Here is a 26,833-nt window from a genome sequence, read left to right as displayed (position 1 = left end):
TATGAAAAAACTATGTAGTGCCTTTATTGAATTTAAAAATGGACCTTTCTTCAAAGTGCCTTTACATAACACACATGAAAATTTTAGCATCATTTGTATATCAAAAAGGAACAAATATTTTTTAAAAACTAGTATTTTGGCTCAGTAAAACAACTTGCCTATCCCTGAAGGCAGGGATAACAAGTATCAGTTTTCCATTCAATCTATTCCAGGCAGCAGAAGTAGTTCAGGAGGCTTGAGGTCACGGGAACTCTGTTGGCTGGACTGCATACCATGAGCTGTCAAGGTGGAAGAACAAAGTCAGTATTACACCCTAGTCCTCAGAGTACAAATACCAAACTGCCAGTGTCTGGTCTTCACATTTGATACAGGGATCTTCTTACAGAAGAATTCTGTGACCAAACCATATGGCTTCAGTTCTATTTAATTCTTCTGTTGATGTGAACGATAACAATCAGCCTTGCTCAGATGGTTCTCAGTAACTTCAGATGGATTTAAGGTTCTTTTACCCTACAACAGGCTGCCACTGAACACACAGCATATTTAAAAGCAGACTGTGTGCAACAGCTAAGTGAATGTGGTACTTCATGAGTAGGGCTGATCCTCCCTTGACACTTCTCTCATGACTAAGAATGAGAACAAACTATAGGCCTTTGCATTGGTCTGTACATACATGACACTTCAGTACCACGACAGTTTGAAATAGTCTGATGTTTCAAATGCACTTCTTTCCCCTCCTATCCTGAAATGAAGAGATTTTTTTTTTCCATTCTGGCCAAACACACACACAACTCAAAGCTCAGAAGGTACTGTCTCTAGAATCAGAGTTTCAAGTTTCCAGCATACGCTGAGGCAAGCAAAGCAATTTAGGTGGGAGAGGAACACATTTCTACTGGTTTTGTCACTTATCAAGTAGAACACAAGGATCAGTTTTGTTTCGTTGAGGATGGAGGCATATGAAAAATACTTGAGCTGTGAAAGAAGAAAAAGCTAATGCTGCATTTTCCAAATTAATAGATGATTTCTGAAGGAGGTAGAACATGGATTTTTTCAGATGAACAAGTGGAGACACCAAAGGGAAAATTTCTGCCTAATACTGTATTAGCAGCAACGTTAAAGGAGAGTTTGGAAAGTGATGGAGTTTGACATAACAGTAAATTGTTTGTTTCAAGATAAGGGAACAGCATGGGAAAAGATAGGCTGGAGTTTAAATGGGAGGAGAGCAAAAGGTGCTGCAAGGGAGAAGCTGATGGGATACATACAGGAATTCAGAGTTGCAAGCAGCAGTTAGAGGCAGTAACAGTCAAATCCTGAGGCTTCCATATACAACAAGATTTCATCACTTAAAAATGTAAATTTCAAGGACAGACTGAAAAGCATGTGCAATTTGGCTTTCATCTCCTGTTTCTGTAAAATTCATAGCTGTAAATATAGCATGAAAGAGCTCTGATAATTAATTTTTTTTAATCAATCAAGTAAATTCCCTACCCTGAAAAAAGAATTGAACATTGCAAACTATGTCACTGCCTACCCACAAGTCAAACGTAACTTCAGAGTTAACAGCTGTGGTATATGTAATTGTGTAAAAAAATCTTTAAAATGGAAGATAAAGGATTCAACATACACACTAAGTTTTAACAACTTCATTTCCCAAAAAGCTGTTTAGAAAACCATGACTGCAGCCTCCAGTACACAGTCACCGCTGATTCCTTACATCATCAGGGCAGAGGGAAAGGACAAAACCAAGCAGCTGCAGGGGGTTACACAGGGTACCTCTCTCTCTCTCACACTTCATGGAGTACTTGAGTAACAATGCTACTTTAGCTCTGTTTTGTAAGAGTATCTGGAGCTGAAAAGCATGGTCTCATCATACTACTTCTTCTCCGACTGCACTCTGAACCCTTTGGGAGCCAGGAAAACTCACTAATCTGGGAGAACATTAGCCCAGGGAAAAGGACAATTTCTGCCACATTAGTCTGTTCAGCCAGCTTCAGCCTTCAAAGCTGACAAATGCTAGAGCCAGCCCTCTGGCCAGGAACAGGAGGAAAGATCTGCTCTCCTTCAGCACCAGGAACCCACAAGAAATGGGTGCCCTGAAGCCCCTTGATGTGGCCCTTAAGGTAAGACAGATGAAGTCAATCATCCTGTAGCCCCATGAGACACTCCTGGGTAAACAAATACATTAAGCCACTTAATTGGAAAAAAAAAAAAAAAAGTCCTGTGGAGATTAGTTTTTTGACTCAATAAAGCATTACAAAGGTATTTTTCCAATGTCTGTATGTGACAAGTAACTAAAAATGCCACCGTTCTTTAAAATGTATAAAAAAGACCAGAGAAGAGTAAGCTTTTTCAGGTTCAACAGCACTTTGGGGGGGCTGAGATTGTCTCTTACCTTTTCTCTTGGGCGATAACACACTGAGGCAGTAACACAGGGAAATTTATCTTTCAGCAAACTGAAGAAGGCAAATAACAAACTTCCAACAAAGAAAAGTTTGTGTCGTTAAAAAAAATGAAACAAATATTTACTGGCATCAACCATGCCCATTCCATAATATCACAATTATAATTAATATAATTCTCTTCATATTCCGACTTAGTTGTAAAAAAAAAAGTTTTCTGGAGATTTTTTGGTAGTTTCTTTGCCCTTCTATTTTCAATACTATGAGAATTCCACCATATCACAGTGCAATTCTTGGAAAAGTACTCGTGTACTTCCTACATGTGCTACTGATGATATTTCAAGTTTTTCCTGTTGACCCAGCCAGAAGAAAAAAAGATTCACATCTGTAGATAAAGCTGAAGTACCTTCACTTAAGAAAATCTGGATAAGATTGCATGAAGCAGACACATGACCTTCAGTCAATCCATCACCAACTATGTGAACTGAATTGGTCATTAAGTGTCATTTCTCTTTTTTTATTTAAGGCGAGTTCAAGTCCTTTGGTAACAAATGCAATCCTGATGAAGATCCACTTTTTCTGGATGGCATGTGGTAGCGCACTTTTTTCCAGAATCTGGTACCTGCTGAGTGAGACCTTTCTGAGAAGTCCCCTTTCCATCGGATAGCCCCATGCTTTTGCTTGATATATCTGATGGATTCCGGCATGGTTGCATAATCTTGTATTTTTTCAAGTTCAATGAGAATTACTTTAATGCCACCTTGGATAAGAGCATTATACATGGCTAGCTGCTTTTCAGACACATCTTCTAGAATGCTGTAACAGGAAGGCTCTGGTACTAAAACAATTATCACTCTTCTACTTTGACGGATTTTTTCATCAGCAACACTGATCACAGCTGTAAAAAAAAAAAAAAAAAAAAAAGGTTGTGCAAAAATAAGATTGTATGTTTCTACTTTATGTTACCAACATTTTGCAGCTGGGTCATTCACTGTTTGATATTTAAGCCAACACACTTTACATCACAAATAGGGACAGGATATGAGCATGGAAGCATTTACCTTGGGTTAGCCAACCCTAGAGATTTGGCCAATGCAACAATGTGACCCCATCAGACTCTATGTCTATTTTCTTGTCTTGCATAAACAGAGAAGAGCTGCCAACTATCTACTACTTATCTTGCTAATGACATTTTATTGCCCACATAGGTACAAATGCAAAAAAACCAAGCTCCAGAACCACAGGACCTTTTACCTTAAACAGCCTGTTTTGATATGCTCATCTGTTTTTGTTACACGTAAGTAGAAGAGAAAGAAAAGAATCCTCCCTTCAATGTGATTCTAGTCAATTAAGTCTCAAACAGTAAAATATGGTAAATATCACACAAAAGCCATATGGCTTAACCCTGAGAACAGACTATTGCATTTTTTTCAAGCTGGATAAATAAAGCAGCACTTTAAATTCTACTTCTCAGGGAACCCTTTCTCCTCAAACCACTATCAAAATCCTTCAAATGTAAAGAAAAGAGTGATCCATGGACCACCTCACATAAGTAGGTTCATACACAATTGGTTTTTAATTAAAAACTTCTGGTTTTGGCCTATTCTTCGAAGTTATTCAGTCTCAGTATTATCTGTTTAAAGTCGTAAGACCATGAGGGATTCAGAAGCCTTTAATCATTTCACCTCACAGAAGCAGTCAGTGAGATAGGCTTTGTAATTTTCAATCTCAGATACTAGATATTTAAATTTGATGCACATATACACACCGAGGTAACCTCCACAAGGATTTGAAAGTCTTGTAAGGAAGGAAAGGCTTTCTAAAAACTTTTACAAGGGACAAGAAGCATTTGATACAGCTGATCTTTTGTGGTAACTTGGTGTTGTTTGTTTTTTTTCTATCAGCACTGTCTAAGCATCCCTTATATCCTTTATTGCATCCTGCTGGTTTAATGGCAATTCTCAGAGCAAATAAAAATGAAACAGTAGAGACATCATCCCTTTAAATGGCACCTCAAAGCAACAGACTTTTTTCACACTGCTCATGAGACCTACTTTTCCATGTTTCCTGCCATTAGTCATCATTCACAATCAGAATTTCAACTCTTCTTCCCCTCAGCACTGTTCCATCTCCAGATGTCTAGGCTACCTAGACACTGAAAAAAACTGGAAGGCCTAAATAACGACAAGGGAAAGGCTGAGATAAACAGACGTTATGGAAGCACCTAGTACTGTATCTTTTATTCTTCATCAAAGTGAGTAAGAGAATCACAGTTCACCTGATGGCGAGAAATATTTAGAATTCCATCTGATTGACTGCCTGTTTCTCAATTGTATTTGCAGATCAATGAGAAAACTCAATTCCAATTTGTCTTAAGATAGCTTACCTTCTCCTGGTAAATCATCCCTCCCAAATATGAAGAGGTTATATCCACACTGTCTTTCTAAGACCTCTGGCAATATTTTCAGAGCAAAAATATCTGATGAGTACAAGCAGCTCTCTCTGTTCTTTGGATACAGAACATAAGCATCATAGATCTTCTCATCTGAAACTAAAGAATGAGCAATAGGACATATAAAAATGAATTCTAAAGATACAAAAGCAAGCAAACAAACAAACAAACAAAAAATCTCTAAACTCTGGGGTTTTTCACCCCACTTGAATCATTGTTTATCATGCTTTTGTTATCTGAACTAATTCTAAACATCTTAAAAACACATTATCCTTTCAAAATTTCCAAGGAAGACCAACCACACTCCACGAAGTTAATTCACTGCTTTGCAAAGGAAGATGGAAGCTCAATACAAGCTGTGTAACAACAGCATTGTTACACAAACATACCTTTTTTACCCAGGAAAGGATGGCAGGAGTCCCGATACCAAAGCACAATATCAATTTTGAAGATCTTGTAGATAAAGAGAATAAAACATACTAAAAATACCAAGGAAACTCCTCCTCCAATTAAGTAACCCTGAATGTTTCGAGCTACAGTAGAGTGGGATAAAAAAAAGAAAACAAATAAACAAAGTACAGTCATAAACTAGAATCAGGGAAAAACAAGAAATGGACAAACTGTTTAGTCTTTAAAATATTTTTTTTTAAAAAAAGAAGGAATGAATATGTCAATTTTTTTCATGTGTGCTTTCTGCAAATACTGTTATTTGACAAGCCTACTTTTATCTTTCAAAGAAAAAAAATACCTTAACAATGTGACAAATGAGGCTAATTTTCACCAAACACCAAAATAAACACCAAAATAAAATATTGATGTGTATCCCAGCACAGCAGTAGAGTGAGAATTCTTGTACAAAATTTTACCTGTCAGAAAGCAAGGATGTCAAAGGTGGGAAGCTGTTTTCCTGACCATGCTATTCTCCCCACACCAACTTGTTGTCCCTAGGCTCTTCAATGACCTGTCATTGACCCTTCTCATTTACTGTCCTTATACAAACAACCTCCACAAGCTGCATTTTTTAGTTAATGCATATTAAGGAATTTCTGAGTTTAAATCCTACCCTGACAATCTTTATGAAGAAATTGTAGTTATGTAGTAATTTAGAGCTCAGATCCACTTTCAGTCAATGATTTATTTACAATACGGTCAGTTAGAGGTAAGTTTGGGAGGACCATTTACCAGGGGATTGGCTCACAGCTGACAAAGTCAAATCAAAACAAGCTCACCAGAAGCCCTTCTGCAGTTAAATAGAAAAAAAAAAAAAGTGTACTTATAACATCTGGTGATTTGCTTGTCCATCTATTTTGAAATAAATTTTGAAATAAATTTTGAAATAAAAAGAATTAATTTCTTCAGCCTTGCATTTAAGTTTTTAAAGCTCACTTTATCTTTCAGTTCATCTACTAAAAAGAAAAAATTATGCTTGCTAGGAATAAGCCAAACTTATCCTGCTCTCTGAGCACCAGACTGAGGTCTCCAAGTGGCAGGATGCTCTCAATCTACATGCATAAGCCTCTCTAGAAGGTGGTTAACACAGCACATGCATCAGTAATGAAAAGTCCATAAGCTTTCCAAGCAATGTATTTAATTTCTTCATTACTATTATTATTACTATCATTTCCTTCTTTCCTACCATACAGATTTATTTTTTTTCTCCTAGCAATCTCACCCCATTATTTGTTACTGTAGAATAGGACAACCAGGTCTACATACACACTCATGTTCTTTTGACAGTCTGTTCCATACTGAGCTACACCATCTATCCAGCTCTTTTAAAGAAGTGGCCTTTTCACTGCTCTTCTAGACACACAATATCCTCTGATCCACACTCTTCTTTAAGTACAAGTATGTGAAATGAAGCAAAGTATTCCACTGAAGTCTCCTACCTGCTTCAAATAAATTGAAGCCTTTTAGTATTGTTTTCTAAAACACTGAATGTAAGAGGACAAAGCAAATCAAAGTGCTATTTTCTTTCATTTTGCTAAGAACGTGACAAAAAATTCACAAACAAAGGTACTGAGCTGCACTGCCCCCTTTATCACACGGCTTTGCCTCTAAGTAGGGTGTTGTCAAACTAACTGAGAAGTAATTGGTCACCATTTTATCAAGAAGAGATCTCTTACCTGGGCGTTCCAATTTGATGTAGGCTGTAAACTGCTGAGAACCATATATGAAGTGACAGAAAAATTTGTGAGCATAGTCCTTTGCTTTCACTTTTGAAATGTTAAATTTTGTTCCAGATACTGCAAGTCCATGAGGCAACCCCTCTCTGTCATTAAAAAGGGGTAAAAAAGAAACATCTGTATGGAAACCGAGTATCTGCACTTAATATGGGATGTATTCATCTATCCATTAATACAAGAACATTCATTTTTTAACTCTATAAACCTAAGAAGCCAGTGAAGCACAGTAAATAGACCCCTTTAACAAGCAGCTTCATGAACAGACAAGATTTGGGGTTCTTGGTTGGTTTGGTTTTTTTTGGTTTGGTGGGTTTTTTTGGTGGTTTGTTTTTTTTTTTCAAAGTTGGACAGAGTGCACCATTAGCAGTTTTGCAGTGATACAAAACTCAAAGGGATGCTGACACAAGAGCTGCCATCTTGAGGAACCTTGAGGCTGAAGAAATGAGCTGACAGGAACACCTCATGAAGTTCAAAGTAAAATGCAAATCCTGCATCTGAGGAGAGATAACCAGTCCTGTGCAGGGAAGTGAATGCTAAGAAATTGGAATATCTGTCATATGAGACAGCAGGGACTGCTCAGCCTAGAAAAGAGAAGGCTCATGGGCAGGGGGTGGATCTCATCAACGTGTGTAAATACCCAATAGGAGGGACAAGTGGAGAAGAGGGAGTCAGGCTCCTTTCAGTAGTGCCCACTGACAGGACAAGAGGCAATGAGCACAAATTGAAATACTTTTCCATCTCAAATTCCATTAGAACACTTTTTTACTATCAGGATAGTCAAGCACTGGAACAGGTTGCCCAGAGTTGTGAAGTCTCCACCTGTGGAGATATTCAATATCCAACTGGACACATCCCTAAGCACCCTGTTCAATCCGGCCCATCTTGAGTAAGAGGGTTGGACTAGACAATCTCAACAGGTCCCTTCCAACCTGAATGATTCTGTGAATGAAAGACTATATAAACCAGTAATACCTAGTAATAAAATGGCAAGAGAAAAATCACCCTCCAGGATCTTTTACACAGATGATGAAGCAGAGATCTTTTTAAGTACTTGAACAGACTCCCAAAACCCACACTGCTCACAGTCAATCATGCCAACCAGCTTGAGAAATAGTGACGAAAAAATTCACCCTTGTGTGAAATGACAACAAAAATGGTGATAATACCTTTATGTCTGATAGCTATTGCCACAAAAAGCTTGGAGATACAGTATGATATCCTGCTAAAACCATCCTGCTCTAAGATAGATTTACAGGAATAAGGTGAGAGAGGCCGCAGTGGGAAGGTACATACCAACTGGCATCCTACTCTTATATACCTTAAAGCAATGTTACGTGATGAACTCAAGGAAGAGAACTCATTTTGCAGAACACTCTGAAGAAACAGTTTCTATTACATAAATAATTGCCAGCAAATTCCGTCATGGGATGCCAATACAAAAGTCATCATTTTGCAACATGTTTGGATTTGTTCAAGTCAGTTTTAACTTTCCTCCCAGCACAGGAGTTACCTCCCAGGTGTAAGCCTCAATTCCATTTTGTTGGCCACAGCTACAGTGTGGTTTGCTACAGAGAATGCTTCACAAATTTAACTGCTGAGAAACTGCTACTACTTTATGAAATAAAACAATATTGCAATTAATTTTTCTGATATTGGATAACTTGCTTCGAACTTGCACAGGATGTATTTTGCACATCTCCATCTCTGGCATGGGAAAATTATCTGGTAGGGTAGTGATTAGAAATGGAGATCACTTCCAAGCAAGCCACAAATCTTAACAGAGAAGTGCTTTGAGTTAAATATATTAAATGCCTTTCAGGAAGACGTGTTTAAGAGCAGAATAAGGTCTCAGAAGAAGCTGAAGATACTAAACAGTTACACACAGCTACACAGTTATACACAGCTGATGAAGGTAAGAAATTTCATGTCCTGAAGAATAATGGACTTAGTTGTGCCTTAGAGACCATAAGGTGAGGCCCTGACATTTACAGATAAACAACAAGTATACAGATCTATAATGAAAGTAGTAATTCCCCCTTAAAGAACCTGAGGACAAAGTAGAGGCCAGATACACATGAATGAAGTAGGTAATTTTAAAAGCAGTCTGCTGCCTAACTCTGTAGCCATAATCTGCACTAATGATACCACTTGGTAGAGAAGACAATGCTTCTCTATGAATGTGAACTAATCATCTGAGATTTTTTTCTTCCTTTCTTCTTTGCACTAGATGTTAAGGGTTAGGTTTAACAGCAGGGATTGATACAATGAGAACGCAAACAGCACACCCACACTTTGTTACAGCATAGACCCCTTACTGAGTAAAAGTCCTGCTCTCCTTAAAGAATTGCTGGTTTTACCAGCTTAATTTTATTTTCCTGAGCATAAAATCTCCAAAACTAAATGTCCTGCAACAACAGCTTCTGCATTGTTGCTGTGTTTTCTGTGTTCTTGAGGATTAGCAACTGTATCTGTACTCAGAAAAGGACGAACTTCACAAATAAAAACAAGTTTGGTGATTTTTTTTGTTCTGGAACAATCTATCCTTTCCATTAATTAGTGATAGAGGGCTTTAATCTATTATCAAAAAAAATCACCTAAGAACAAATGCATAAGCAAGTATTACAAAATTATATTTCACAACACGATTATAAAAACCTATGTATGATTGCTTCATTATATTTGTATCAGATATATCAGTATTTATAATAAGATGTCAATGTCATTTTTTAAAAACCAAGCAGTAAGAATATACTGTGTTTGATGCAGACTTCTAACAGTCTTTCAGTGACTACTGACATTTGACTGGAGGTCAGCTTTATGGCGAACTCACCGTAAATTAATGCACATTACTTCATCTACAAATGCACTTATAATTCAATGTGTAAGGATACTTACTCATAAAACTGTTCCCTGTAGGTTTTATCAAAGATATCAACATCCTCATCATTAACTTGCCAGAATGGAATTAAGCCATTTATGCCACTTGATATATTACATTCCATAACTACATGAGAGCCTATGAAAAAACATTTAAACACAGCAATTGAAGGTCTTGTAATAGAAGCAGGATCAAGTGATGAAGGAACAGTTGGGAAAAGGAGGGATATAAAATTAAAACAACTTACCTTATAAAAAGCAGAGTCCTTAAAACTCATCCATTTGTAATCCAAGTTTGGGTGTCTACGACCTGGATGTAAATTCCACCCTAAATGTAGGTATCTAAATGTTCACATCTACACGTAAGCTAGATGTCTAAGCTAGTAACAGAGTTCTGCTGAAGTCCATTCACATCGAAGTAGAAACCTTAACTGAATGGCTCTCCTGACTCCCCTGAAAGATCTCCAGGGCTCAAATCAGTTGCATGTACACACTATGGCAACATCCAAGGTATGTAAAAAGAGTTGTCAGACAGGACTCCAGATCTTCAAGAATCTGCACTGCTAGAGTAGCCAGACTGCTCAAGACAGCACTCTGTGTGTAGGCAACTGAGTTGAGCCCCGCTGATAACAGCATGGGGTAAGGACACTATATCATATGCAGATACCCACGTGCAGACAACTACACCCTGGAACTGAACTCCTTTCTTAGGGACCATGCTTATCTTTACTCCAAATCAGAGTCTTTTGGCCAACACTGTCCACTGGGATGGTTTCTGAATATTGTCACACTCTACTCCCAGAGCAAGCTCACCTGTCACTCAGGTCCTTTGCCACCAAGAGTCCAGATCTTACAGAATGCCTCAATATTAAGCAAATCAAGTTGCAAAACGTATTTATTTCCAATGTACCTCAGAGAGCTCCACGTACAGGAAGGTAAGCAGCTTTCTTGGATTCCTTTCCTTCTGTATTTTACCCACGGAAGTTATGATTTGATAGGAGAAGGTGGGCTGTCTCAGTTCACCTATGTAAAGATCTTAGTGTTTCATTTCCTAGAACCACATCAGATCTAGATGCTTCCACCAAGAAATAATCTCTAACAAAAGTATGGAATAAACCTTTAGCTCACATGCAAAGCAGTTACTTGAAAAAGAATTTGCATACAAATCAGAGATGCTCCCCAATCTCTTCCCTCCTGTCCTTCCATCATGATAATGAATTTTTCTAAAGATGTGGTTTATTGTGTTGCACAGTTATTCAAAAGCAAAAAAACCCCTCAAGTGTTCCATCCTCTCCATTTCCATGCATTCATGAATTACTGTTAAGTTTCTACACAACCTTCTCCTGCCATTCCTCATTCAAAAATCATACAGCTGTTTCCACGTTCATGCAGGTGTTTAAGTATTCTGCACTACAGCCAGACATCTAACAGGAGCAAAGATTTTTTTTTTCTCTCTCTTTTTTTTTTTTTCCTCCTTCCAGTATCCCATTAAAGGTACTGGACAGAGAATATTACTTTGAATGGCAATGCCTTCTGAACACAAACAAACAAACTGATTTCCCTAAATTCCTTTAAAGTGTCTTGCCTAGGCCCCATGTAATAGGGGGGTAGTATTTCCACAGATACTGAAGATACATCAAGACACTGACACTGAGAAGCAGTAAAAAGGACAGATGACAATAACAATAAATAAATAAACAACTGCATCCCGCACAACACTGCTGGTCAAGAGACTCCAATCTTAGGCACATAGTTATTTCCCCCTACAAACTTCTGGTGGGAATCATGTTCTACCATCTCTTATCTGTCTTCCAGGTATCCTCAATCCACATGTTAATCTCTCAGCCTTGCTGAAGTCCATGGAACTGTTCCCATGTTATTTCACAAAGACCAGGAGCTTATTTGTTTTACTTAATAACCTCTTAAATAGTCAGTACTTACCAAGTTCTACTTCAATTGTATTGTTCTTCGGATAAATAAACTCTGGTTTTATCTGCGGTGGTTTTTCTAATCAAAACAAAGAAAAAATAAAATCTTCAGGCAGGAAGAGTTCCACAACATACTTCAACTGACAGTTTTACAGTGGTTTTGGTTTTATTGCTTAGTACTATTGTAGTGTCATACTTACTACCAGTTTCAAAGTTACAAGAGAAATATATCATAAGACATTTGCTGTACTCTCTCCAAATTATTTTTTTAGCTCCCAAGTTAACAAAAGGCTTTTGCTTACCTTAAAAATACTTTAAAAATTTTTTTCTCAGATTTATTTTGTTATCAACTCCCAGTAACACAACCAGAAAAAGACAAAACCAAAAAATGCAATTAGTTTTTCAGAGAGACGGATAAGGAAGAGAAAGAGGGATTGTATCAGTGACCTCCTAAATAAGGTGAACACTTATTTAAGTAAAAGTTTAAATAAACACATGCTTAAACTGGGCTGAAATTGTATCATTCTGCATGATGTTTAGACTGGCTGCTAACAACCCACTTCTCTCATATCATCTGCTTGAGTCAGAATTTTGATTTAATCTAAAAAGATGGACAAGCTCTTTCCAGCCAACTATTCTGACAGGATTACTACCACATTACTAGTCAGGTCACCAGCAATACTGCCCACAGAGACACAATCACAGTGATAACAGCAATAAATGACACTACTGGGAGAGTGAGACAGCCAGTTCCACATCCTGCGTGCAGAAAAGCACAACCAACTGCCAACAGTAAGCCAATCCTTTCTACAGGAAGATTTATTAACTTCATAGTATTTATACAGCTTGTCACATCTCCTTTGCCATCAACCGAGATTCTAGTGAACTTTGTAAGTACGTTCACGAGCAGGGCTGCAAGAATGTGGTTTGCTGTGATGGTCTCAGAAAAAAAATCCTCTATTTTAAAATGTATTTAATTTAATGGTCCATTATTTGTTTCAGCAAAAACAATGCCCCCACCCCAGTAACCATTCCTTTCCTCTGATTCTCATTCCTAAACCCACATTACTCATTTCCCCATGACAATTCTTCCCCAAAAGCAATCCTCAAGCATAGCAACGTCCGTCATTGTGTTTTAATTTTATATTCAGTAATAAATTAATTAAAGAGGATTTGCAACTCTAATTTCACAGAGTTGAAAGGTAACATACCAGGTATCTTATGCCTGCATACAAATATGTACAGCAGAGCCAAAAGGAGAATAACCTCGTGCACTCACCTTTAACCTCTAGACTTATGGTTCTTGAAACATTATATTGTTTTCCCATATAGGTGTACAGCATACGGCACGTGTAGTTTCCTCTGTCTTGCACAGTTACGTTACGAATCAAGACAGCACTTTCACCCTCTGCCAAAAGAAGTCGCTTGTCTTCAAGAAATCCAGACTTACACTCCTAAATACATCAAAAGTATTTGTGACTTAACTGAAAACCTGACAACTGAGTAAGTTACTGAACTCTACTGATTATTAAAATACTTGCAAAATACTGACTTTTTTGAAAGCCATGATGTGGGTTCTTATTCAAGCACCACTACAGTCTAACATGAAGCCTGATGACATCTTGCTCCATTTGAACTTTTAAAAAAATCCCTGCAGCCAATCCTTTCAGCTTTCCCATGCTATGCTTTAGTTCACTGCCTTCATTAATATCATGGCAGTTACACATGTCAGATGTAACAGAAGTTATTATGCATGTAGCAGAGTTTATGAGAATACATGCCTGCATCGCTACTTCACTGTGATGGCTGTAGCAGTGCCTTGTGCTGGTTGGGTTTCTGTGGCAATGTGAATACAGGGAAAAACTTCCTTCTCTTCCTTGACCTACAAGCAGTGGAGAAACCCTTCATCTCAGAAGATGTATAGGTGCAGCACCAAGGTTATTTTACATATACAGGCCCATGTAGCTGCTTTAATACCAGCATCAGAATTAAGTGTTGAACTACTTCATAATTTTACTTTAACATGGAGAAAATACATGTGTCTAAGCTTGCACAGTCTACAGAGTTATTTTCATAGAACCAAAGCAAGCAGCATAAGAATACCACAGCATGGTCAACAGATAGGACATGCCTAATATTCTGAGAAACTGAAATAATTATCCAAAGCCTTGTATTTACAGAAACATACAAGTTTTAAAACTTATTATCTACATAAAATAATCAAAGGATGAACCACATTTTCACAAATCTTACTCACACTCGTGCCTTGCGCAAACTGTAGAGAAAATAAACCTTCCCTTCCAAAAGCAGCTTTTCCCAGTTACTCCACAAGACATTTTAAGTAATAAGTTTTGTATCTTGTATATATGAAATACACATTCACAATACCTTATACCAATATACTTCAGGCTGATGATTGTCTTCGTCTTTAAATTGTTCTAGATCAGGACATATAATCTTTCCAGTATTTGTGCTCATCACTTTTTGTTCAAACTTCATTTTTCCATTAAAACACAAGCCATTATCGTTCTTAAAAACTGTTAAATTTATAGTTTTTTTGTTAGACTGGTTAAGGTTCCTGTAATTAAAACAGCAGACAAGTCAGGTCATTAACAGAAAGGTTCCTGCTTTACAGCAAGTCAAGGAGTTTACACAGTGGGACTTCAGCATCTTCACCAGTCTTGCCTGTAACACCCCTGCTGTATCCTCCTAGCTCATAAATACCATCCTCAACTCCTCACCCCCTGTTTCAGATCAAGAGATGGGAATAAGCTCTGATTTTGTGTTGGGAGCAGAAGTGGGGTCTGCTCTGGAAGCATCAGAGGGCATGTCAGGACTTCTCAGAGCTCCAGTTAAGGTTTAAGTGACTGATGCACAAAATGCTGCCTACAGTTAACACAACTGAACATTAGTAAGTTTTGTGTCCTGCTGACATTATGCAAGCCAGGGATGTGAGGTGCCCACAGGAACACATCTCATAGCTCAAGTAACTAGAAGCATGGCAGGAAAGACTAAATTAAAATTATATAACTGGGTAGCTTTGAAAGGATTACATGTCTTCTGACCTCCCATTTCAGCTTCACTTGTCAGCTCTGGAGAAGGAATGTGCAAAGGCCCATGACACTGGAAGTTCCTTCTGATCACTGTTACTACATTCACAATCCAAACCCCTCCAGGATAACTGGTGTACTGTATGCACACCTCTACACATAACTACACACTACTAAACCAAATTTTGGGCCACGTGAGAAACCTGTAATGGCTGTTCTCAGTGTGTTGTGGCAAGACCATGAGGAAAGGAAGAGTTTCTGTCTGTCCTACCAATATCAATTTCCTGTTCAGAACACAGTGAATTTCAACCATTATAAAAAACATTTGATGACCTGAAGTAGTTAAGCCCAGTGCACAAATCTGAGCTGTAGATATAGCAAGAGCTTTAAAGTACCAAAAAAAGCTAGATATAGATTCTTTTCAAAGAATCTATTCCTTTTATTTCTTCTTTGTGCACTCAGATTGAGTAGTATTACTGACTCATCATTTTCCCTGTCTCTAAAGCTGTCTAGCACATTGCTTTGCTCTTTATTTGCATTCTCATTTTTGACCAGTAACATTTGGTAATATTTTAATATAAATCATAAGAATGCTTTTCTGCCTTTAAATTTGTAAATTTCTAACAAGATTAGCAAAAAGTTGTTAAGCTCTCCAGAAAAATCTGTGTCTGGTGATACTGCATAAAGTGCAGAGCTTGCTCCTCTTAGATCCTTCTTCCATTTAGCCATGTCCTATGAAGAAAACAAAATGTTCTTCTGATCTGTCAGTATCGAACAGCAATCTGAACACAGGAAAAGCTGAAGCAATGAAGACATTTTCCTGTGACCTTATGCTTCATCTAAAACAAACAAACAAGCAATCCCCACACTGTTAGTGTTATCATGCTTCATGATAAAGAGTCTCCTGTATGAACCACTTTTGCAATGGTAAATAGGTGAAAGAGAAAGGCATCATGCAGAAACATAAAGCATTATCAAAACAGTGCTTTTTAACTGTTTAAGCTTTCTACGTAAACCAAAAAGTTTTGTACGCTCAAGTTCCACAAATATATTATCACACTTGCAAACATTAGCAATGCAATTGTTTCCATCCTTTGTTCCTTACCTTACACCGCATTCATAAAGGCCAGAATCTTCCAGCATTGCAGGAATAAACCAAAGCATGCCCTCTCGCTGGTGGATCCTGGCATCTCTCTCTGTAGTTACTGGTGTAGCACTACCATTTTTGTACCATGTCAGATTGTAATCAGAGTGAAGCACTGGCAGTGTAATAATGGGGCAAGGAATAGCTGTAGGCTCTCCAACAAGCACAAAGTAATCACAAAGAACACATTTCTCTATTAAAAAAAATAAGAAAAAATTATCAATGCTTTCGATCTATATTCTTAGATGTTTTAGAAGTATCAATATCCATTCCAAGCGACACAGAACTAGAAAATAAACTTTCCGTAACATTTACCATTAAAACATCACAAGGCTACTATTTTTTGTTTGTTTAGCACCCTCTGGTTGAAGACGTAAACACACATTTTACAAGCTTATGCTACAACTTCCCTCTATTAAGGTAGTCGACAACAAGCACACGCAAGTCCAATAGCCTCAGCGCAAACCAGAGTATTAGAAGATCCATGGGATTCACCAGGCAACTCCAAGCTTCCCAACTCACCTGTTGTGTCCTTGTTATTTGAGCATGTTAGTGCTTTTGCAGAATTTCCAGATTCTTAATGTGAAAACTATCTATGTAAAGCAAGTGCAAACAGCAGCAGTGCAGAGCTCCTGACACTACTCTGGCCATTATGACTATGGGGCCAAAAAAAAAATCAGGGGGGAAAAAAACAGGTGTTTCTTAACCTGAAGTCAAAGACAGTATAGAATGGTATCAAGACCTCAATCCAACAAAGAAGTCTGTAAACCAACATGTTACAACACAGAAAAAATTTGGAAAAGCACAGTATTTGGATTAAGAAGTCTTGACTATAATATATTGTTTCCTTACTATATTTGCACCTTTATCCAGAAGGTCCATTATTCTGAACAGCATGTAAAAGGTCAGCATAAACAGAATTTTTATAGTGGTGTCTGTGTAACAAAGTGACATGACACAATCACGCAGCCTAGCAAGCATTTCTTTAAACATTAGCCAAAAAATACCAGAGAAAGTAGGAAAGATACTGCAAAAAGTTACCAAGAACCCAGATCTGCAAGCAAAAACTTACTGGAGAATATAATTTTAACACAAAGCTAGCCTTTGGGCTATCAAGTAGATCATAAAACTTTCAAACTTCTGCATACGTTTGCCCAGAGAAGCAGATGCCCCATCCCTGGAAGTATTCAAGGCCAGGATGGATGGTGCTTTGAGCAACCTGGTCTAGTAAAAGGTGTCCCTACCCATGGCAGGGGGTTGAACTGGATGACCTTTAATGACCCTTCCAACCCAAACCATTCTGTGATTCTGTGTACAACACTAAATTCCTATGAAACTGCAAAACATCTCACTGAACTGATTTTTAAAATCTTGCTGAATAACTGTATAAGTACAAAGTCAAGAGATTCCATTTCAAAATAAAAAAAGTCTTCAGTTATCCTTTCAGTATCATTATCTTACTATCACCTAACTTAAACATTTCCAAGAAAGTCTCTATGTAGCTTAAACTAATTCAGAGACATTAATATTAGACTGCTTATGCCAAGAGTAGCAAGACAAGCATCATTAATTTATGTAGTTCTGAACTTTACTGAAAAATTAGGCCTATCTTAAAAATATTAATAATTAATTATAAAGGAAACTCAGCCCTACTGCTTGCAGGACTAGAGCTACAGCATGTTTCTTAAGGCATTCAGCAGCTAACTTAAAAGTCAAGGAAGCCAATGATTTTGAACTTTTTTCATAAGAAACAGGGAGAGGCTAATCAAAGCCTCAGTACCTTAAGTTTATGTGGCTAGATTTAAAAACTTTTATGTCCATTTGTCCATGTCATCCCTCGTGAAATTTCAATTCCAGAAGAGGCATTCAGCTGTTTTTAATATGCTGAAGCAAAAACAAACCACAGATCCACTACTTGCTCTTGGTATCTCTTTCCTACTAAATATACACAACTCATCTCTTTCAGATTTTCTTTTTTTAAATGGTAATTTCAACGAAGTATGTAACCTACCAGCACGGAGCAGAGGCATCAGTAGAATGAGATGACCAATGAGCAAAACTACAGGTGTCATATTTTGCTGCAAAACAGAAGCTTTTCCCATAGCTGCAGTAAGACTGTTCAAGCTGAACTGTCCTCTGCACCCTGCATTACATCTAAAAAAAAAATATCAGAAGAAGCATTAGTCATCTTGCAGAGGGGGGAAAATGGCTTTGGTAATTTAGGCCCAGTCTTTGAAGATTTCAACTACAACTTTTGGCCTCCACACACAGTTGCTCAGTCTTCAGCTTTCTACTAGAACTTTTCCTGAACTAGAACTATTCTACTGGAATAATTCTGGCATAAAGTATAATTATTTTTTGTCAGCATAGTTAACCAAAAAAAACCCACACAACCCTCAAACACAGATGAATTATGCAGGCATAGAGATTTAAGCTACACCACATAATTTAAAAATCAACCTTGATTGTCTTTCCACATGCTTACAAGTGACACAATCAGAGAGATGTATGAGGTTTCATTCTTTGAACTGTTTTTGTATGGCTGAGGCATCACTGCTTCTAAGAGCAGATAACCTGCAATTCTTCACAAGCACACTAACTTTAGTGTGACCTGGCACTTAAACTGGTATCTAAACTCAAACGTGTAGAAACCGCAGCTAATATGAATTGCTGTGGTCAGACACAAAAGAAAAGTGTCCAGTAACTGTAGTTTCACTTCACACCTCAGGTCTTGTTTACAGTTTTCTCCAAGACATGACTGAACAGACATGCACTGCCCTCTTGGCCTGCAAGTGGCTTCCATGAAACCTCTAAATCTTAACTAAGTCCTACTCCCCTCTCAGATTCACCTGCATTTTTTTGGCAAGGTGTCATCAGGGATCTCCCCAAGCCTTCTACTGTCAGCCAGCTGGTAAACACTTAAATCCTTTCTCTTCTGACTGCTCCTTGTAAGTTAAAGTCTGCATTTAGCTGTCGTGCCTTTCCTCAGCTTCTTATTATTCTGTGTGCTGCTGCCTCTCACTCTAAAGCAAACTGGTTTCACATTGCAAAACATTCATTGCAAAGGTCCTAGTTAATATCTGCTTTCTACTCAGCTAGAAACGGCAGGAAGAAAAGAAGATACTTCCTGACAAAGTAAGCCTTGACTTACTTTTATATCCAATGTAGTTTAGTGACAAATAAGCCACACCAGCTCCTTCTTCTGAAACATTTCACATGTAGAAGTGTTGGGGTAGTAGGGAGGGACACACAAAGCAGAGTTCAACACTCGAACATAACAGCCTCTGAGTATGTACTTCTTTTGGACAGTTTATCTGACAAAACCCTCACACCACAGTCTTTATTTAGTTGCCTTGTATGTGCTTAACTGGCCAATGAGCAGATCATCACATTCCTGGAGTTTCAGTTTATCTGTAAAAAGCAGAGAAGGGGAAAAAAGGATTTTACAAAACCCATCATTTGGACAGCAGCATACACTTATAAAACAAATTTTCTACAGACATCCCAAATGTAAAAGCAAGAGCATCCCTCTCCCTACAGTAGAGATGACTTAATAGAGCAACAACAAAACTTGCAGTAGAGATTGACCAAGAATTCTAGCAAAGACCTTTGGACAGTGAAGTTTCTGTCAAAAACAACATATTACACAGAGGGCAAGCAACTTCATAAGACGGATTTAACCACTAAAAGGAAACAAAGAATACTTAAATATTGGACAAGATAATAATACCTAAGCGATCCAACAAGTTATGCTTTATATTTTGCACTCATTTGCCTCCAGTACCAAGAGTAGATGACTTTCCAATATTGTATGCTAAAGTGGAACTTTTATTGCAGCAGTAAAGCTTAAAACTTCTATAAAGACAGGAAGAAGCCTCTGATTTTGTAGTTGCAATGCCTCACAGTATGCAGAGCATATCTATCCTGGTCAAAAAGGTTTCAAGTGACCACACAAGGTTTCTACCTTTTTTCTTAAGCAGAATATAAAGAGGAACACTATCCAAAATCCACAAATGTGAAACAACAAACTCTGCTTAGAAAGCAGATGTTTGATCACATACCCAACAACTTTAGACTGGTAGTGCCTTCTATCCCAGTGCCAGCAATATGAAATGCCCCCAGGATACAGTGACAGAAGCGCAAAAATTCCATGTATAGAGAATTCCAGTCTCATTGATGACACTGTCTACATAGTCTGGAAAACTGTTTTCAGCTTAAAGCTTGCTGGCCTTGAAGGAAAAAGGCACATGAAATCTTTTAAGAAATAAAGGGGGAAAAGCCAACAACAAACAAAATCTCACACCACCTTATCATACTCATGGCTGAAGTTACTAAAAATGGTTAAAGCACAACAGCAAAGCATGATAAAATTTCTGAGAGACTTGTTTCAAGTCTACCACTTTCCTGAGGTCACAACTTTCCTGTCTAACATACTCAATATATAAACAGAATGCAGTTGATCATTTTACAGGGGCATGCACAAACACCGTGTCACACAACATGATGCACAAGCACCCTCAAGAAGCTCACAAAATCTATGATCATCTGACTGTGATCAGTTCTAAATATCACCACCATCAGACCAGTCAAGATGGTTATCCACTGGGGTACTCTGACACTGACACGATGACCACAAACTTCAGACTTCAAATGCCTTTACTTTCCAGACAATCCTGAAAGTTGCAGAACTACAGAAAAGTTGTACCTTTAAGGAAAACCCATTATCTAGGGCATTACGTTGAAGCTACACTACATCAAAACACAGTCAAACAATGTTCACAAAGAAGCCTGCAACAGTTAAGTCTTTGCAAGCTAAATTCCAGTTCAGCTTTGAGACAAAGCACTAACTGTTCTAAATCTGAATTTGAAGAAAGAGTATTTTTTCAAATTCAGGTACTGCTCCAAATTTCAGCAGAGAACAGGAGGAAGGAAATAAAAATACAATCTATAGCTGTACATAACTAGCCACCACTGGTTGACCCTAGTACAGTGAAGTCCTACCTATCCATCTTCTTCCACAACAAACTGGAGGCAATGATAGTATCCAAACCACCTTGAAAGGAGTATATCTTAGCAACATTCAAATAAATTGAAAGCAGTACCTTCTTTCAGTGTCAAGTGGAAGCAGTTCATTTCGCAGTCTGTTCTTTGAAGACTTTTCTATGTCATTTCAACTCCTGATACCTGTCATTACAAAGTAGTAAGAGTTTTAACATGGCCCATTTTTTATTTAAATCCAAAGTAAGTGATTCATTTTCTCCTATCATTTCAAAGTACTGTTAAGAAGCATTTAAAAGGATCTGAATGGCTCATGCAGATAAAACCGTATGTATCAAACACAGTGATGCAAGTGTTAAAAAAACAACTTACTACTCTCAGAGGGAGAGAGGAAATCAGTAGAATTGTTTACCAAAACCAAATAATAGGTATTTGTCATTTAATGATTAATTTAAAATATGTGAATTAAAGTATCTCAATTAAGGATTCTGCATTCTAAAATAACTTCTGTTCAAGACCTTTTAGCCTGTTTTTGGAGGATCCAAGCACATACAAATCGTCCAGGTCAAACGAGTGCACAATGCTGAATTTCTCAAGAAGAAAAACAAAACACATCCAGCAGCTTGCCGAGTCCCTGAAGAAACTCTCCAAACTTAAGAGCTGCTGCTGGAAACAATTAATTCAGCTCAGTAGTTTTTAAAGGATAGCTCACTCCTACCAAGCTGTGGCTCCCCAGGCTGCTGCCAAGAGCCATCTAGGTTGTGGCCAGAACAGGTCTGGGACTGTCAGAGCTGCTTACTGGGTTTCATACCGCTATTTCTACAGGCATCACCCAAAACCTTGCTCTTGTCATACAAACAGTTAAAAAAAGGAGCCCTTGTTTGATCAGCGTTATGCAATAAATAAATAAGTACAGAAATAGTTTCTGCAGTGTTTTACTAGGTCAAGAAGATTTACGCCAAACATTATCCCGCTTCCTGTTACAAGTACTTTAAAAAATGTGGCGGCGTTAGCACTCCTACAGCCTTCATTAATACACCGCACTCGTACCTGGGCTTGTACAATGCGACACACAATGAGAAAGCACACACAAACGCAAAATAAAAAAGTTACTTCCAAGGATATTGAGCGCCGTAAAAGATGGGTCTGCAGCAGCCACAAACACAGGCGGGGAGACTGTGCCAACACACCTCGCAGCAACACACGCGGCCTCACAACACGGCTATAAGTAACACAGACCCAGGGGCTGGGGTTGGTTTTTTTGGAAGTCATCACCCACTGCAGCCTAAACGTGCCGAGGAGCCGCTCCCCGCCGCCCGCGAACTCCCGGACCGCCCTGGGGGCGCCGTCCCGGGGGGACCCTCCCGGCTGCCGCCCGCTCCCCACGCTGCCAAGGGACGGCAACCGGCCACGGTCTCCCGCGATGGGCCCCGCTGCACCCACACCTCGCTGCCCTCCCCGTCACGCCGGAGCCGAGCCTCGGGAGGGAGCGAGGTGCTGCCCCCACGACACCCACCACCCTTCCTCACCTCCGGCTGCTCCACGCGTCCCGCCGGCAACCCCGGACCCCTCCACACATCGGGCGGGCGGGCAGCACGCCCCGCCTGCCCGGGGAGCCGCGGCCGCCTCCTCGCCCCGCCCCGGGGCCGTCCCCGGCCCCCCTCGCCGCCAGCTGCCCGAGCCAGGGCGGGCTGAGTGGCGGTGGGAGCCTGGGCAGCCCCATCGAATGCTGGGGACGTGAAGCATCTGGCACAGGGCGAGCTGGGTCCTCATGGTGGCCTCCTGTGTGACATCCTGCGAGGCACCTCGGGGAAGTTTGGGCTTAACCCGTTTTCCCTGGCATCAACCCACATCCTTTAGCCCTCAAGCCTGGGTTGAGTTCCCCTTCAGGCTGTGACCCCTGGGCAGCCAAGCTGACTTCAGCGCAATGTGGACACTAGTTTTCCCTCAGGCTGCCCTCGGGGCTCATGGCAGCCTTGACGGGGCTGACCTAGGAAAGCATGAGAGCCTTGTGGCCAGCTGAGCGTTGGGCTTTGCCGCGGAGTGGAGCTAATGCCTCTTTGGCAACCTGGTGGGAGCAGAGACATTTCATGTCTTCAGATAAAGAGATCTACCCGTGCACCGCAGTGCATCCAGGGCATGACCTGCTTAACTCCGTCTGCTCCAGGAAATTGTCACACAATACCAGTCCTCGACAAATCCATCACCCCATTAACGAACTGAGTGCAGGGGCTCACGTCTGTCTGGTATTTACCTGAACAGGCAGTGTGAGTGCCTGCTGACACCATTCCTGTGTTCCATCACCTGAAGTTGCTCAGCCTCTTTTTGCAGAAGAGCTCTGTTTGCTTGCAATCATGTCAGCTCCAGCTGGAAGTAGCAATGATATTTAATACCCAATTCCAAGCTAAACCATTCTATGATTCTATGATTCTAAGTGTTTACTTTTTTCCTGGTTTGATCACCTATCCCTTTCCTTATGCCAGGATACCACTTTTTCAGTTCGAACCATAGTTCCTTCGGGTTTGTGTAGAAACTCTATACAGTTCTCACTGTTTAGTCTGATGGTAAAACTAAACTTGTCCAAACATAGAAATGCAAATTTTCCAGGGAGAAGTTTCCCTGAAATTGTTTCCTTGTCCAAAGTTTTAAATTCAGAGCCTTTTTGCCCTTTGCTTATCTTCACCTCCTTCATTTTGGTTCTCATAAGCTTACTTTTATTCACTTCTCAAAGAGATGACTATAGGCTATTCAGTAACTGCTTATCCCCATCCCCATTTTATTCAAGATCCAAATTCATTAATTTTATTTATATTCCAGTTGAAGTAGACATACATTTTAATAGGAATTTTAAAAATGAAATGTGAGAAGCAGTTTCATTTGAGGTTTGAACAATTTCCAAATGAGTGTGAAGGGACTGTCAACTTGGTTAAGGGTTCGGAAAAATGTGGGAAGGCATGTTTTAACTTATTAAATGGTAGAGGAGATGTCCAATCCAGGCTTACAGAACCATTACTCTTTTCCAAGTGGGAAGCTTGGGATTTTTTTAGATGGAAGGGTTAGTTTTCTTCCCTATTGGTTTCATTAACACTAATTAGATGAAAGAAGGGATTCTCATACTGGCTTCTTCCATGTTGTCAGTATCAAGATGAAGAGCTGCCTTGAGCCATGAACCTCTCAGAGAGGAAAGCTGTGAAATGTTTACCAGCTTATTTGATAATATAAGTGGGGAGAAAACCCTTTTTGAGCTGGATGGGAAAATTTGTATTCCTGTCATTGTATGTGATTATTTTAGCTGTGCAAAATGGTTTTTATCTGGTTTTGCCTTTACTGGTTTTGAATCAAGGGTGGTGTTAAGGTGACTGGATAAATTAGGGAAACTTCATGGGCCATAACACTCTTAAGAACAAATATAATAGAGTTTTCTAAGAGTTTATCTGCCCAATACTTTGCTCCACAATATCTAAAGGAAAACGGCAATGCTTCAAATGAAGTTGCACAAAGTTTGATAGTTGGTTACCCAGGAGGGCTGAGAGAAAGAAGTGTCTCCCAGTAACTAGCAATGATCAGGAAAGCTCTCCATCATGTAGCAAGAGAATAGGGAGCATGCCAGAAATTAGCAGTCTTGAGGAAGTGTCACAACTTATATACTGGATGTATAAAATGCTTGGTAAGTGTTGATGAAAAATGGGTCATTTGTAGAATGTGGTGCACATCACTATATCCATAAATCTGATATCCCATATCTGTCATGACCACACTTTTAAAGTAGCCCCACAAAGTACTCTCCGGCACTCATTTTACAGAAACTAATCACTATGAACCAAAAGTACACTTCTAAAAGAACACACGCAACTGTTAGCACTGCCAGATTGTGACTCAGGAGCAAAGTATGCACTTTTCGCAGAGCCGAGGATGTTTCCTAGAGTTTACTAAGAGTGATGTGAATGAATTGATCATGAAACATTAATCAGACTCCAGTTAGAAAGCAGTAATTTTGCAAATTTCTGTTCTTCCACTGTAGAGCTGTTTTCCCAAGTGAGTTTTACAACCCAACCTGTTAAGCCAGTTACTCAGTCAGCTGTCTGAGTGTACCTAAGCACCGAGTAAACACGTAATTGGGAAAAGCCTGTCATTGCTTCCAACTGCAGGCCTCTGAGGCAAGTTTCAGGTCTCAGACCTCTGGACCGGTGCCTATGCTGCTAGCGAGACTGCATTGTTCAGAAATCAGTCAGCACCAAGAAGCCAAACAGGGGTCTGTGTCCTTCAGTATCCGGGAGTAACAGGTCTGACTGAACTCAGAACAGCACAGTACGTTGTTCCAGTTGGCCCTGAAAGGTATGGCTCCTCTCCCCACACATCGATCAGTGATGTTGTAAGTGGTGACTCTGTCACAGTAGTTAATTCAAAGGCTGTTTGGTAATTCCACTGAGGTTCTGCACAGGACTCTTTTGACTTACAGTTTAATATGGGTTAATGTGGAAGGCAAGCAAAAAACACTAATTTTTGTCAGAGAGACTATTTATACTTAGTTAAATCTTGCTACAGCTTACTGCAGCACCAAAAGCTACAAATAGTTGAAAACACATACCAGTTCTGAGTCTCTGACAGTCTGGATACACTTATTTTAGCACACCAACAGGGGTTGTGGCCACCAAGATCCTCATTCCAGAAGATCCTAAATCTGACTGTGCTTGATTTCCTGGTCACCCAAGTCCAAAGTCCAAATCAACACCGAGTAGCTGCATAGCCATCCCTTAATGCCCTCTTGTAAAAAACTCTCTCTTCTTAGAGAGAATAGGGTAGCAACAGAAACACAAGGACACACACATCACATTGCACTTGTAGCAGTGCTTTTAATGTTACTCCTGCAAAGGCACATCAGACCTATTTGGTACACGTTGCAGTAACCTGAAACAAGTTCTCGTGTATTGAGATTTTTTCAGTTATATTGCTTGGCATTTCCACAGAAAAGAGAGAGAGTTCCTATTTGATCAGATGTATCCATCTGCACTTAGAGCAAATTTATACTAGGTAGAACAACTGATCTCAAATTGACATTTTAAGTGAGAAACATGAACAGTTATCTCAACAGACAGCATTTGGAATCTAGTTTAAAATAAAAATCAGTGTTTAATTTTTATTTTTAAAAAAGCTAGAAAATATTTCTTAAGTTTCATATCAAAATCACTTCTTCACATTTCTGAGTGCAACTGCTGCTTAAGCAGAGGAGTTCTTGGCAGTTACAAGACTGTCACTGCAACACTTAACCAGGAAGGCATGCAAGGAGCACCTTTCTCCTCCTACCCCACCCAAGATCACTGTGGATTTCTTTACAGAATACTTCTCTTCTGTCTTTTCTGTGACTCTTTTACATGCTTCCTGAGAATAGTTGTTGGGAACTTATGCTTTTTGCCTTCAGCACAAAGAAGCTATATAGCTTTGTTGATTTCCACTGTGACTAAACAGGTTCAAAGCCCCACTTTCTTGGCTTTACCACATTACTGCTTCACTAAATCAACCACGTTTGTATTACTGACATTATCTGAGTAGTTCTAGTTTGAACCAAAACATTTCTCAAGGCAGATTCTGGAATGGCTTCATGGTTATTTGTCTCCTTAGGACTTCCTTGAGGTGGAGACAGTATGTTAGCACTAACAGTACATATGAGAGCCAAAGCAAGTGACACCTTCACTAGACAGTAGTTGAGTCATTGAAATGAAAATCGAGTTTCACAACTTCAGTCTCTGCCCAGCACACATCCACATCAAGATCTTATCCTGTTCTGCGGGTTAGAGCTCT

The 26,833-nt window shown here is 39.2% G+C and overlaps 1 protein-coding gene across 4 annotated transcripts; it reads right to left on the bottom strand.

Moving 5' to 3' along the window:
* LOC126648863 (interleukin-1 receptor type 1-like) lies at positions 1 to 22,627 on the bottom strand. Of its 4 annotated transcripts, none has more exons than XM_050332495.1 (15): positions 22,564 to 22,597; positions 21,139 to 21,220; positions 20,098 to 20,265; positions 19,188 to 19,447; positions 18,048 to 18,190; positions 15,998 to 16,229; positions 14,231 to 14,420; positions 13,122 to 13,296; positions 11,856 to 11,921; positions 9,933 to 10,053; positions 6,978 to 7,123; positions 5,241 to 5,384; positions 4,786 to 4,950; positions 2,393 to 3,297; positions 1 to 278 (listed from the first exon to the last, which is right to left on the bottom strand). In XM_050332495.1, the coding sequence occupies exons 5-14, from the start codon at positions 18,136 to 18,138 to the stop codon at positions 2,921 to 2,923; spliced, it is 1,707 nt and encodes a 568-aa protein (XP_050188452.1). In that variant the 5' UTR covers positions 18,139 to 18,190; positions 19,188 to 19,447; positions 20,098 to 20,265; positions 21,139 to 21,220; positions 22,564 to 22,597; the 3' UTR covers positions 1 to 278; positions 2,393 to 2,920. The 4 variants fall into 4 exon arrangements, with proteins under 4 accessions (XP_050188452.1, XP_050188449.1, XP_050188451.1 ...); XM_050332492.1 differs by lacking the exon at positions 22,564 to 22,597 and adding an exon at positions 21,553 to 22,125; XM_050332494.1 differs by lacking the exon at positions 20,098 to 20,265 and having other exon boundaries at positions 22,564 to 22,627.
* Between the last annotated feature and the right edge of the window lie 4,206 nt (positions 22,628 to 26,833).

Source organism: Myiozetetes cayanensis, unplaced genomic scaffold (assembly GCF_022539395.1).
Source record: "Myiozetetes cayanensis isolate MyiCay16 unplaced genomic scaffold, myiCay2020 scf5-8, whole genome shotgun sequence".
NCBI classification, from domain to species: domain Eukaryota; kingdom Metazoa; phylum Chordata; class Aves; order Passeriformes; family Tyrannidae; genus Myiozetetes; species Myiozetetes cayanensis.
This window is presented reverse-complemented; position numbering and strand designations above follow the sequence as displayed.

Bases quoted from the DNA above. Each gene is read 5' to 3' on its own strand.
- LOC126648863 (XM_050332494.1), bottom strand. From the start codon at position 18,138: ATGGGAAAAGCTTCTGTTTTGCAGCAAAATATGACACCTGTAGTTTTG. The intron at 14,421-15,997 runs GTAAGGAACAAA...TTTTAATTACAG, and splicing joins CTTTATGAATGCGGTGTAAG to GAACCTTAACCAGTCTAACA. The intron at 13,297-14,230 runs GTATTGTGAATG...TGATGTATTTAG, and splicing joins CTGAAGTATATTGGTATAAG to GAGTGTAAGTCTGGATTTCT.